Here is a 12,857-nt window from a genome sequence, read left to right on the forward strand (position 1 = left end):
AACAACAAAGGTCAAACAGTCAGATTGGTTGGTTATCAGTCTGATGTTGTGGCTCAGCAGCTTTGGTTTGAATTGGTATGAAGGATGTGTTTACAGGTACAGCTCAAAAAATTAGAATATCATGAAAAAGGTCAATATGTTTTGTCACTCATTTCAGAAAGTGAAACCCATATATTATATAGATTCATTACACATAGATTGAAATATTTCAAGCCTTTATTTCTTGAAATTTTGATGTTTATGGCTTACAGATAATGAACACCCAAAATTCAGTGTCTCAGAAAATTTTAATATTGTGAAAAAGTTCAATATTGGAAAGTCATGGTGTCACACCCAAATCAGCTAATTACCTCAAAACACCTGCAAAGGTTTCCTGAGCCTTTAAATGGTCTCTCAGTCTGGGTCAGTAGGCTACACAATCATGGGGAAGACTGCTGACTTGACAGATGTCCAGAAGGAGGGTAAGCCACAAAAGATCATTGCTAAAGAAGCTGGTTGTTCACAGAGTGCTGTATCCAAGCATATTCATAGAAAGTTGAGTGGAAGGAAAAAGTGTGGTAGGAAAAGGTGTGACACCAGACCCAACAATGCAGATGACCTGAAGGCCGCTATCAAAGCAACCTGGGCTTCCATAACACCTGAGCAGTGCCACAGGCTGATTGCCTCCATGCCACGCCGCATTGATGCAGTAATTCATGCAAAAGGAGGCCCAACCAAGTATTGAGTGCATAGAAATTAACATACTTTTCAGAAGCCTGACATTTCTGTTTAAAATATCCTTTTTTTTAATTGATCTTATGTAATAATCTAATTTTCTGAAACACTGAATTTTGGGTGTTCATTATCTGTAAGCCATAATCATCAAAATTTCAAGAAATAAAGGCTTGAAATATTTCACTCTATGTGTAATGAATATATAATATATGGGTTTCACTTTCTGAAATGAGTGACAAAAATATTGACTTTTTTCATGATATTCAAATTTTTTGAGATGTACCTGTATATGTCTGCAGATGAAAAGGTGAATCTGGAAGACAATAAATGGGAGGATATCCACGTGACTACAGGTGCTCTGAAGATGTTTTTCCGGGAGTTTCCAGAGCCTCTGTTCACTTACGCATCCTTTAATGACTTTGTCGAAGCCATCAGTGAGTGCTTTATTTCTCTGTTTGTTTGATTGATACACAAACAAATGTCTCCTTTCCCGGTTTTAAATGCTGTTTTCAATTTTTGAAAGTTTTTAAACTAAGGAATGTTTTGATGTAAAATAAAGATGAAATATGAAAGTTTCCTCACCATTTCTTGGTCACTAATCAAAAAGGAGTTTGTGATGCTTATCATGTGAACTCCTTTGTTCAAACGATCAGATATTCTGCTGTTCTAAAGTTTGTGGTCAGGATGGTGTTTTTTTTTTTATGTTTTTGAAAGTAAACTATAATATTCTGAAATATTATTACAATTTAAAAGCACTGTTTTTTTATTTGAATGTTTTATTCCTGTGATGGCAAAACTACATTTTCAGCAGCCATTGCTCCAGTCACATGACAAATCACACAGAAAGTTCTAATATGAAACATTTTATTGTTGTGCTACTTAATATTTTTGTGGAAACTGTGACAGTGAAATGTTTTTCAAGATTTTGATTAAAAGTTCAAAAGAACAGCATTTATTTAAAACAGAAATGTATTATAACATTTGATCACTAGATAAAAGTGTAAATTAATTAAAAAAAGAATCTTATTGACCCCCAAACTTTTGCAGTGTACAAAATGCTCTTTGAATACTCTTTTTAATAATAGAATGGACATTGATATTTAGTGCTGTTCTAAAGTTTGTGGTCAGGATGGTGTTTTTTTTTTAATGTTTTTGAAAGTAAACTATAATATTCTGAAATATTATTACAATTTAAAAGCACTGTTTTTTATTTGAATGTTTTATTCCTGTGATGGCAAAACTACATTTTCAGCAGCCATTGCTCCAGTCACATGACAAATCACACAGAAAGTTCTAATATGAAACATTTTATTGTTGTGCTACTTAATATTTTTGTGGAAACTGTGACAGTGAAATGTTTTTCAAGATTTTGATTAAAAGTTCAAAAGAACAGCATTTATTTAAAACAGAAATGTATTATAACATTTGATCACTAGATAAAAGTGTAAATTAATTAAAAAAAGAATCTTATTGACCCCCAAACTTTTGCAGTGTACAAAATGCTCTTTGAATACTCTTTTTAATAATAGAATGGACATTGATATTTATTATTACACACCCAGAATACTAATAAAGCATCAACCACAAGAGGGAGCAGTTTGACTTGTGAATAGTTTTTCTTCCCGTTCCTAGACTTGGATCATTAGTAGCATCTTGACTGTACCCTAATTCTGCTTTTTCATTTTGCTTACTTTTCAGAACACTCAGATTACAAGCAGCGAGTCCAATCCATAAAAGACTTGGTCAAACAGTTGCCAAAACCCAATCAGGAAACAATGAAAGTGTTATTCAAACACCTGAAAAGGTAAAGAATTGCTCCTGTCCTTGTTTTAAATGGAACATTAGTATATTATGCACAGGCCCATTTACTGCAAGGATGGATTTGTCATTTTGAGTTAAAAAGCCTTCCTTTCCAAATCATCATCATTCATTATTGATTTAGGGCCATGCTGGTGTGTGTGATTGTTAGAGGTGAGGAGGGTGTGGTCAGTGCTCTGCACAGCAAGCCTCTATCGAGTTATCTCACTGTATCCATTACTGGGACAGACCTGGAGGCTAGCCAACTACATCATTATGAGAGAGAGAGAGAGAGAGAGAGAGAGAGAGAGACGTGGAGCAGGAGAGAGTCTGGAGGGAGGGTGTGCACCACATCCTACTGATGCATTGCCACTGGCACTGGGTGTGGATGCACGAGCCACAGAGAGAGAAAGAGAGTCTTGAGAATTATTGAGAGCAGAAGACAGTGAGACAGAGAGACAACATGAAGGGCTGTATGGAGGACAGTGTGAGCGTGAGGTGCTGTAGTTAATCCAGGCGTGGCGGCCTGTGATTGCGATGCAGTAGGAATGTAATTCAATTAGTTAACAGCCTGTGTAAACAGTTCTTGACAGTGACATCAACCTTGGGAGCTTCACATGAAATGGCAGATGTGGAGAACGCAACTGTTATGCTGCTGATGCTCCAGGCTCTTTTAGTAGATGTTGTTTAGTGTTGACTGTCAGTATGAAGCGATGTCCTCTTTCTGGCAAAGACCCATCCATTTAGACAGGAAGAGACTGATTGACATTTAAAATGACCACTTAAATTGCACTGACATTAAAATGTTGGCCAATACTAAATTTAGATGCTATTTCTTTTATTTTGAATTATAAATGAATAAATAAAACACTATAAAGTGCAGTCAATTATTTTAAAGTGAATTCAGGCATCACAACATTGTAATGTACATTATGAAAAATGGATAATCAATTTGAGATTTGCGATAGATTACATTTAACAGTAATTATTCATGTTTTTAAAGAGTAACTTTAAGTGAGTTTTAGATGATGGCAAATATAATCTAAATTTTAAAATGGAAGATATGAGGATGCATAATTAATTATCCAATACTGGCTGGTATATCTGTCAATCAATTGATCAGATATTATAAAACAACTATTATTTATGTCTACAAAAATAACGGAAAAAAACTTGTTTACGTAATTGCATTGAGGGTTTTTTTATTTTTAATTTTTTTGAAAGAAGCCTCTTATGCTCACCAAGGATGCTTTTACAGTAAAAACAGTAATATTGTGAAATATTATTACAAATGAAAATCGCATTATGTAAAATATAATTTTAAATTTAAATTTATTCTTGTAATGCAGTTTTAGCAGACATTACTCCAGCCTTCAGTGTTACATGATCTTTCAGAAATCATTTTAATATGCCGATTTAGTGGTCAAGAAAAAAAAATTTTGTTTGATGAATAGAAAGTTTAAAATAAAATAAAAAATGGATTGAAATAGAAATCTATATTATAAATCTATTTACTGTCACTATTTATCAATCTAATATGTCCTTCCTGAATTAGAGCATTAATTTCTTTCAAAATACATTTTTTAACATTAGTGTATATATGCTTTCATCTTTTACTAGGGTCTTTTTAGGAACCATGCTGTTTTGATTCAAGAGGCAATGACTGGTAAAACGACTACTGTGTGATTTACCTGAAAGGAGATAGAAGAGTCCCTACTAAAACTACTATTTTTTTTCTTGTAGATTTAGGTTTATGAAGCAACTTTTTATAACCATAAATTGTTAACTGTACCTCTGTTATCACATCCATTCCAGCCCTTAAAATAATCATGAGTTATAAAGCTGCTTCCTCAGTGGCAGGTGAGAGTCACATGAATCTTTAATCACTCTGGGCTTTTTTTAGGGAGTTGTCTTGTCCGGTCTAGTGAGTTCTGATAATTTCAACAGTATTTCACCTTAATTTTGCTCTCAGGCTCATGAAGGACAGTGGTCAAAGTGTCCATTGCTTCCTCTCTTAGAGATTTGCTATAATCTTTTGTAAATCTGAAATGACACTATATTTTGACATGTCTGTGCGTGCACATCATTTTAAGACAAATTCAAATGTGTTTTTAGGGACATCACCTTCACACCTACAGCATTCTTACTTCTGGTTTCTTTAAATCAAGTTAAAATGAAGTGGGAAATAAACAATGAAAACTCTATTTTCACTCTACATATAGAGTGAATCATTTTGCCCGTGTTGTTGTACGAGACTGTGCCTTACTGTGTAATTCTGAATGTAATTCCAGACCGGTATTGAGTCTCAATCGTAATTACTATATCAAACACGCACAATGACATTTGCCTTTCCTTCCATTTGCATTTAAATGGCTCTTGGTCCACTGTAACTCAAAATGGAGGACAGAGGCATAGCGTTCCAGAAAAATTATGGTCTGACATTTTGCTGTTGCGGGGAAAAGGCATCTGGATTTGTGTAATTTAAGCACAATACCCAAACATTTTTCCTAATTCAAAATCACCAGTGTTGGGAAGATTTGGCATTTTAATGTGGAGTAGATTGGTTTGCATGTGGGTAAGAAAAGAAATGCATTTACCTGCCACAAATTCACCTTTCACTATTTCTTTGTCAGACAAACGGAAGCTCTTTATTCACAAAATATGAGCGCTGCTGTTGATTGATGGTTATTTTTTTAACCAATTTACAGGAAAAAAATAGACAAGACACTTATTCTCTCTTTCTTTTTCAGAGTGATTGATCATGGCGAGGTGAACAGGATGACTACCCAGAGCGTGGCTATCGTGTTTGGCCCAACCCTGCTGCGGCCAGAGATCGAGACGGGCAATATGGCGGTCCATATGGTCTATCAGAACCAGATTGTAGAACTCATTCTTCTAGAGTATGACAACATTTTTGGCAGGTAGAACATCTCTAAGTAAGAATCAATCTAGAGAACGCAATGCCAGTTTAACATCTCATATCCATCGCACAAAAACGCACCACTGCTGTGGACCAAGCTTAATGGAGTATATAAACAAACGTGAGTGGATTTACTGTGACATATGACTGGATATAAGCAAAGAAAATGAATACAGGAAGATTCTTTATGCACTTAATATTTTTTGAAGTTTTGAGGATATAGACATTTTTCTTTCTTTTTTTTCCATTTGGATTGTCATTCCTTGGTTTAGAATAGGCTGGATTGACTTTTGGACAAATATGGATGGTTATTAGTCTCCATTATGCACTCTTTTTATTTTTATTTTTTGTGAGAAATGGGAATATTCTCCTAAATTGGACACTGGAATGGACTTTATCTTAGCCAGTACTGAAGACTAGAATGAAAACTGACTGAGCGGACATTTTCAAGTCTCACCAGATTGAGTGTGATTGATTTATTCCGACACATTACTGACTTGTATCTGGGCTCTCGCGGGGCTCAGAGTTTTTGTTTTCTTCATTTTTTCCTGTGGAATAAGCTGAAAGTGCACTGTATTAGGAGACAGTATTATTTGACAATGACTACTGACCTACGGATAATGGGGTCGATTTAATTGGACAATGATTAATAATCCGTATTAGGACAGGAATCCTGTTTCAAATTGGAAAAACTCTTGTTTTTTTCCATATCCACCCATGTTTGCCCTCCATCCACACCTCCCTAAAGTTTACTGGAAAGGTTGTGCGCCTCATGCTACTGGATAACAGACATGCTCGTCACACAGTTGTGTCATCCAATAGAAAAACTCCCTTTTAATGAAAAGACCCTCCCTTCAATGAAATATCAGGACTTTCACGTGTTTGAGGTCAAACCTGTGTTGTTTCCTTGGAATAAATGGACTGTGTTGTGCTGAATTGTGTAACAGTATGCAGAGAAGCAGATGTGAACCCAGTGTGTTGTGTTTAAAAGCAAGAGCTCTCAAAAACAGTCAGAGATCTCATCTCTCGCCCTTGTATCTCTCTAGGCTTACTGGAAAAAGAAAGGTGAGCTGCTTAGATCGGCATTTAGGCCTTACACGGTTTCAGATCAATACAGGATATTCATCTCCTGTTTCCTGCTCTGGCCCTGGATGGAAAGGAGCTTGATAACAAATTGACAGGATGGTACTGGAAATAGTGCTGCAGTTAGTGTTAACTGAAGGTACGCATGGTAAACGCCTTCTCTGTCTCGTTTTTAACAAAATTCTGAAAACATATGTACAGAATACTTCAACAAGAACTTGAACCTGTTGTACAAAAAAACAAACAATAATGAGTTGTGATGGCTTGAAGTTGTGTGTCAGTAACAAGTGAAAAGATCTAATTCTGTTGATGTACGTACGGTTGAAGGAAGTGCGTATTGATGGAACGGGGGAGAGGTGATGTCATCACGCATTGTGAACTGCACATTTTGAATGTAATTTTCAGACTAACTGCTGTTTCTGAAATTGACGTCTAATCCTAATTAAAAAGACAAACTCATGGATAATATTAAAGTGATAATGTTCGAGTTATTTGTCTAGTGTTTATTTTCATTGTTCATATTACAGAGCTGATAATATGGAATGACGCAGGGAACTATCAACCGTTTCCTTCCTTTTATTACAGTGATTTAAAATAAAAAAAATTATAAATCCTGTTTATTTGAGCAGAGCAGATTGTACAGCACTTTTCTGTATTTTTAAACATTTATTCAGGAGCTTTATTAAAATGCTGTAGTAATTAGTTTAATTCAAAACACCCCTTACCAAAATATTAATTTCCTTAAAGCTTAAATTTATGGTGTTAGGTTAGCTTTATATAACTCACTCTGTTTTTCTAGACAGGAATCTTATGAAAAAGTGACATGGAAAATGACAGAATAGTGACTGGGTGGAGATCAAATCAAACACCTGCTTGAAACCATGAGCTGTACAGACTAAAAAGAGCAAGACTTTCCAAATGAGAAAACAATTAGCTCATATCCATAATTCATAGCTCTGACCACACTCTGCTTTAGCCGGGGCCCCAGAGGTGTCTGAATTGCACACCATATGCTGCTGCGTGTCTGTGGGGCAGAGGTGCCAGGAAAACTCCTGGTCTTGTGTGTCCGTGGAGGCCTAAGTGTGGTGAGGAAATTTGAGCAAGCCATTATGACCCATAAAACATTCATGACTTTGACTCTTCTCTTTTCCTCTATATGTCTATCATTTTCTTTTGCATCTTGCTCGGTATGAGTGACAGACTCTGACCAAGAACATGTTTGTGTGCCTAAAACGTATATGACTGAAGACTTTCATAAACGATAATTGAGTTTGCTTCTTCAGGGATCCATTTTCACATCTGCGTTTTGGAGCCCCAACTAAACTGAGTAATCGTGTTCATTAAAAAAAAAACACACACACATTTCATGCGTTTGCTGCTCTGTGCAATCGCTCCGATATGAATAAAAAAGTGCTGTAAGTTCAACTCTGCTGAATGAGTCTATCAGATCAAGAGGAAAAGAAGAAATAAGTCAAATCTCGCGACTTTGACAGCAACACAACTTAATTTGCATGTATGAGGAGGGCAGATTAAATCATTTTATTTGACAGGGTAACTACTTTTATACTGTTTAACTGTTTTTGTGGGCTGTATATCTGTATGCATGCAGTCTGAATTATATTTATAGGAATGTCCTAGCAGCTGATAAGCATCCGTCTGCTGTTACTTTAAGCTTTAAGTGATATTATCAGGGTTCAAGATACCTCTTGTGCGAAATAATTGACCATTAATGCAACTATTGCACGGAGATGGCAAACATTGTTGAAATCCATTTCCTCTCCCTAATTGGCTTTTATAAGGCAATTGTGTAAATATTGATGGTACTTTCATGTAAAGTTTTGCTTATTCCTCACTTGAGACACTCCTGAGGCTCCTGTGCTTAAATGCTCCATTTACCAAGTCTTTGCAAATACCATCTCAAGTATCCTTTAAAATAAACCCCAAATGCACACGGGCATTGGCTAAAGTAATCATAGGAGTACTTCAAATGTTATGTGCCTATGCTTTAGTATTAATGAAGTTCGCATGGTTGGACTTGATGGTTTTGCATTGGGAAATTCAATGCATTTTAAATAGACGCCTGCTTGCGGGATTTACATAAGGTAATTGCACAAAGCTGGAAATACTGTCTGCAATAGGGCCGTTCCCTCTTCTCGTGCACTAATACAATCAACCCCATTAAGTAGGCCGTAAATATGGAGCTGCTGTATCATACGAGCCTGACAGATAATGGACCCCTCTGCTTGTCCATTTACTCATCCTGGGTGAAGCCTGATTGGTTTATCCGTACTCCATCATCTGACCCAGCATTAAGAGCTTGTAAATTTTGCAGCAGAGAACACCTGAAGAACCCTGCCTGGAGTTTTATAGAGAGTGTGTGCCAATATGCAAATATGGGTCATTATACAAAACTGGCGCCTCTTCTAGAGTGCCAGACAAGAAGTTCCTTTTTTGCAAGATTTAAAAAATTCTGTCCAACACATATTTAAGTGTTCACATATGCACTGTACCATCCGTAGATAAATGATTTTAGTTTATTACTTTAACATTGTAAAGAGCACAAAGGGGTTAATGCACAACTATTAAAAAGCCTTTTAATAAATGTCAAATAAAATAAAAAAGTTATAAGAAAACAGCAAAATGCTAGCTTTTATTTCTATACTTTTGTTCACATAAAAAATGTGTATATTTGCTACAAGTCATTAAAAAGACATAAAATAATTTTCAATATTATTTAAAGGTATTTATATGATTATTTAACTAATTATTTATAAAATAAATTGTAAGTATAAAATAAATATCAGAAGGTTTTCTGATGTTTTTAGAAAAATTTTCACAGCAGCACAAGTAAAGCTTTACACATGCACTCCTCCAAAAAAAGGCACAAAGCTGCCACTGGGGTGTACACTCTCAGAAAAAAAAGGTACAAAAGTTGTCACTGGGGCAGTGCCTTTTCAAAAGGTACTAAAATGTACAAATTATGTACTAATATATTTTAAGGTACTAATATACACTCTTTAGGGGTAATCAAGGTGTACCTTTTTCAATGGTACCGCCCCAGTTACATCTTTGTACCTTATTTACTCCTAAATGGTACATATTAGTACTTCAAAACCCATATTAATATTTTAATAAGTTCATATTAGTGCCTAAAGTGTACATACTGTATTTGTACCTTTTGAAAGGGCACCGCCCCAGTGGCAGTTTTGTTCCAGTTTTCTGAGAGGAAACGTGTATATGAAGGATACAAATGACTCACATTTCTATATTCACGGCATTTTTAATAGGACAGGCATGTCTTAAAAGAAGACAAGTGTAGACAGGAGTTGAATTCGAAAGTTTAATGAGAAGCAAAGAGCACTACAGCTTTAAAATTTCACATGCATCAGCTCAAACATACCCTGAGTAAAGACCGCGAAACCCTTTAAAGCCAGGCATCTTGTGAGTAAGACTGACAGTAATTTAAAAGCAATGCCCCTCTTCACTAGTCTCTAGTGATTCGGTCTCTCTCTACCCCGTTAATTAGTTTGTCTCCAACTGCTGATTTAGCCTCTGTGTCCTTGCAGGCAGCCGTGTGGTGGGTCTCTTTTACAGGCTGATTAATCCTGTTCAGGCCTGTGGAGTGGTGTTAGACCCCGTCAGCAGCTTATTAGCATGTGTGCCTACTAGCAGAGCCCTCGCTACTCCTAAGGCGTAATAATATGTGTTTCTTCAACTAACGTCCTTATTAGTGCTACTAAGTGACGATCACACTTATAAATAGTGCTGTGTGCTTTTTAATTAAGGTCTATGAAATCATAGGCTTGATGTGTGTGTGCGTGATAAATGAGGGGTGTTCACGCTGGTGTTTTGACTGCTGCTCCCGTGAGTTTACCTCACACACTTTCCCTAACAAGAACACACACACTCACACACTCTTCACACCTTGCTCTTGATGATTTATGATCTGAGGAGCAGCAGCCTCTTCACAGTGCAGTTTTGCTGAGAAGATAACACAGCAGTTTCAGAGTTACAGGCATGTAATGTTAAAAATCAATTAGGTTGTTGCCTGCTCTTACATGCAGCATTTCCCTTTGGAATTTTTATGCTTAAACAGGGCCGTAACCATCCTTGACATTGAAGGGGACGTGTTTATTCAGACAGTCTTGTCTCAAATGCATGCAGGTATTTAATCACCTTCATGTTGTTGGAAAAAAAAGGATATCACCCAAAATTTAAAATGGTCATCATTTACTCACCCTCATGTTGTTCCAAACTAGTTTTTCTTCTTCTGCTGAATACAAAATAAGATATTTTGAAGAATGTGCAACCAAACAGTTGCTGTTCGCTATTGACTTTCATAAAATAAATAAATAAATACTTTTAATTACATTTTTTTTAATCTATACTATGGAAGTCAATGGCTATACCAGTAACTGTTTGGTTACAATATCTTATGTTCAACAGGAGAAAGAAACTGGTTTGGAACAAATTGGGGGTGAGTAAATGACGCCAGAATTTGAATTTTTGGGTGAACAAAGCCTCAATCAAAATCACAATGGTTAAAAAAAATTTTTTTTTATTTGTTTATACTTTTTTTCTATCATTTTTGTTGCTGGTTCTCTGTTGTAGTCAATTAATAACTCACTGTAAGGATTATATTTTCACAAATGTTAGCCTGCAATGTTCTTTTGAAGTTTGAATGTGAAAAAAAAAAACCTTCGCGAAATAAATACAACATTTGTGAAGAATATCATTTGGAAATCGACAGCGAATGGGGACTGGCTGTTGTTACAATTTCTGAAATGACTGTAAAAGTATCATAGTGTATTCCAAGTGCTCTGAAGCTATACGATAGAGGAACTGACGATCTTCACATCCACCCTGTCTTCACGAAAGAAGAAGTGAAGTCCTATTCCTGAAATAATTGTGCTTTTGAGTGGTGTTTTTTTTTCCCCCGGTGAATCTGTTGAACCGGTTTACAAAAGAGGAGTACATTTTACAAATCGGATTGATTTGTTAAACTTAATGACTTGAAGCTTTTTATAGCTCACTTGAGGAGAAAATAATCAATTTAGGTCTGATCGTCACACTAAGCTATCGCATGACTTTAGAAGACTTATATTGTAGCAAATAAATCGCACCGACCACATTCACAGTGAATTTATGTACTATTCAGTGTAATTTCTTGGCCAAGACCATGCAAGATTTGTCATATGGAACTGAATCAGAGCAAGTAAATGATTAAACCTCTGGGTTAGCTCATGCTTATACTTTGTACACGATTAGCCTGATTGTTCATTAAGCTTCATAAGTTCTTGTCAGACGAACACTGCGGCCATGAATTCATCCCGTTGTAATGTTGTAACGTGAACACTAGGGTGTAATGAAGATCATGTTTTGGCTCTTCCACAGTCTTAATTCTTGCTGTCGGCTTATTTCTTTTGATTGCACATTATCCTTCTCCCAGAATCCACCTACACGTTCTCTTCCCTCTTTTTCTGCTCCTCTCCTCCAAAGCAGAGCTGGCAATGGCAAGAGTTGCCAATGCAAAATAAATCCATTTTGATGTTCCTTACAGCTCTCTTCTTCTCTCTCCCTCTCTCAAGTATGCTCTGGCAATTCAGTTATGTTTAGAGGAGCTCTGGTGATTCATGCAGTTCAAGATATTCACCGTGCCCTATTTCTACCTCTCCCTCCTCCCCTCGCTCGTCTAATGAAGTTAGTGTGTGTATGCAGCAGAGAGAAGTAGATTAGAGCTGAGGTGATGAGGCAGAAGGGGAGCCTCAGTCCTCCTGTACGCAGACCCGAGGAGGGGCTGCTGGGGTCAGCCGGGATGAATTCCCTCTGCTCCTGAGGTGGAGATCTAATTGATTTTTGTACCCTGAGCCATCTGGCTTAAAGTGTGTTTCATTGTGTGTGTGTGTGTGTGTGTGTGTGTGGAAGACAACAGATCACTTCTTGAATCTGGTTTTGGGCTCAAATTTGTTATTTAAAGCGCACTGAATGCATACTACTCTTTCTGTGGGGGATTCTAATTGAATCATTATGTGCTTGAGCATGTCTTTGACATCATCACTAAAAGTCATCTGCGTTACCGAGGACAGACGATATCATCAGTAGGCTATCTTCATTTCGCCTGAGAATATGTTCACCGAACACAATAACCAAGGTGTCTCATGCTGTTTTTTTTTTTCATTTTAAAATGTATTCTTCAGTGACAAATAAAGATGTCTGAGATGATAAAAAGCAAAAATCTAATTTAAAATGAAAGTGGCTAGTATTCATGCTGTTTTCATAGATTTTGAAAAACATTTTTCTACAAAAATATTATTTGTAGTTTGAATAAATAGTGTTTTTTTTT

The 12,857-nt window shown here is 36.3% G+C and overlaps 1 protein-coding gene across 8 annotated transcripts in view; it reads left to right on the top strand.

Moving 5' to 3' along the window:
• arhgap12b (Rho GTPase activating protein 12b) overlaps nucleotides 1-6,754 on the top strand; it is a 56,405-nt gene extending 49,651 nt beyond the window's left edge. For all 8 annotated transcript variants that reach the window (XM_016234729.1, XM_016234731.1, XM_016234733.1 and 5 more), the window contains 3 exons: nucleotides 1,014-1,148; nucleotides 2,413-2,518; nucleotides 5,262-6,754. In XM_016234729.1, coding sequence (XP_016090215.1) covers nucleotides 1,014-1,148; nucleotides 2,413-2,518; nucleotides 5,262-5,436 — 416 coding nt within the window. In that variant the 3' untranslated portion in view covers nucleotides 5,437-6,754. The remainder of the gene's footprint in view (nucleotides 1-1,013; nucleotides 1,149-2,412; nucleotides 2,519-5,261) is intronic.
• Nucleotides 6,755-12,857: the final 6,103 nt, after the last annotated feature.

This window comes from Sinocyclocheilus grahami, unplaced genomic scaffold (genome assembly GCF_001515645.1).
Source record: "Sinocyclocheilus grahami isolate Dianchi unplaced genomic scaffold, SAMN03320097.WGS_v1.1 scaffold457.1, whole genome shotgun sequence".
Classification (NCBI taxonomy): Eukaryota; Metazoa; Chordata; class Actinopteri; order Cypriniformes; family Cyprinidae; genus Sinocyclocheilus; species Sinocyclocheilus grahami.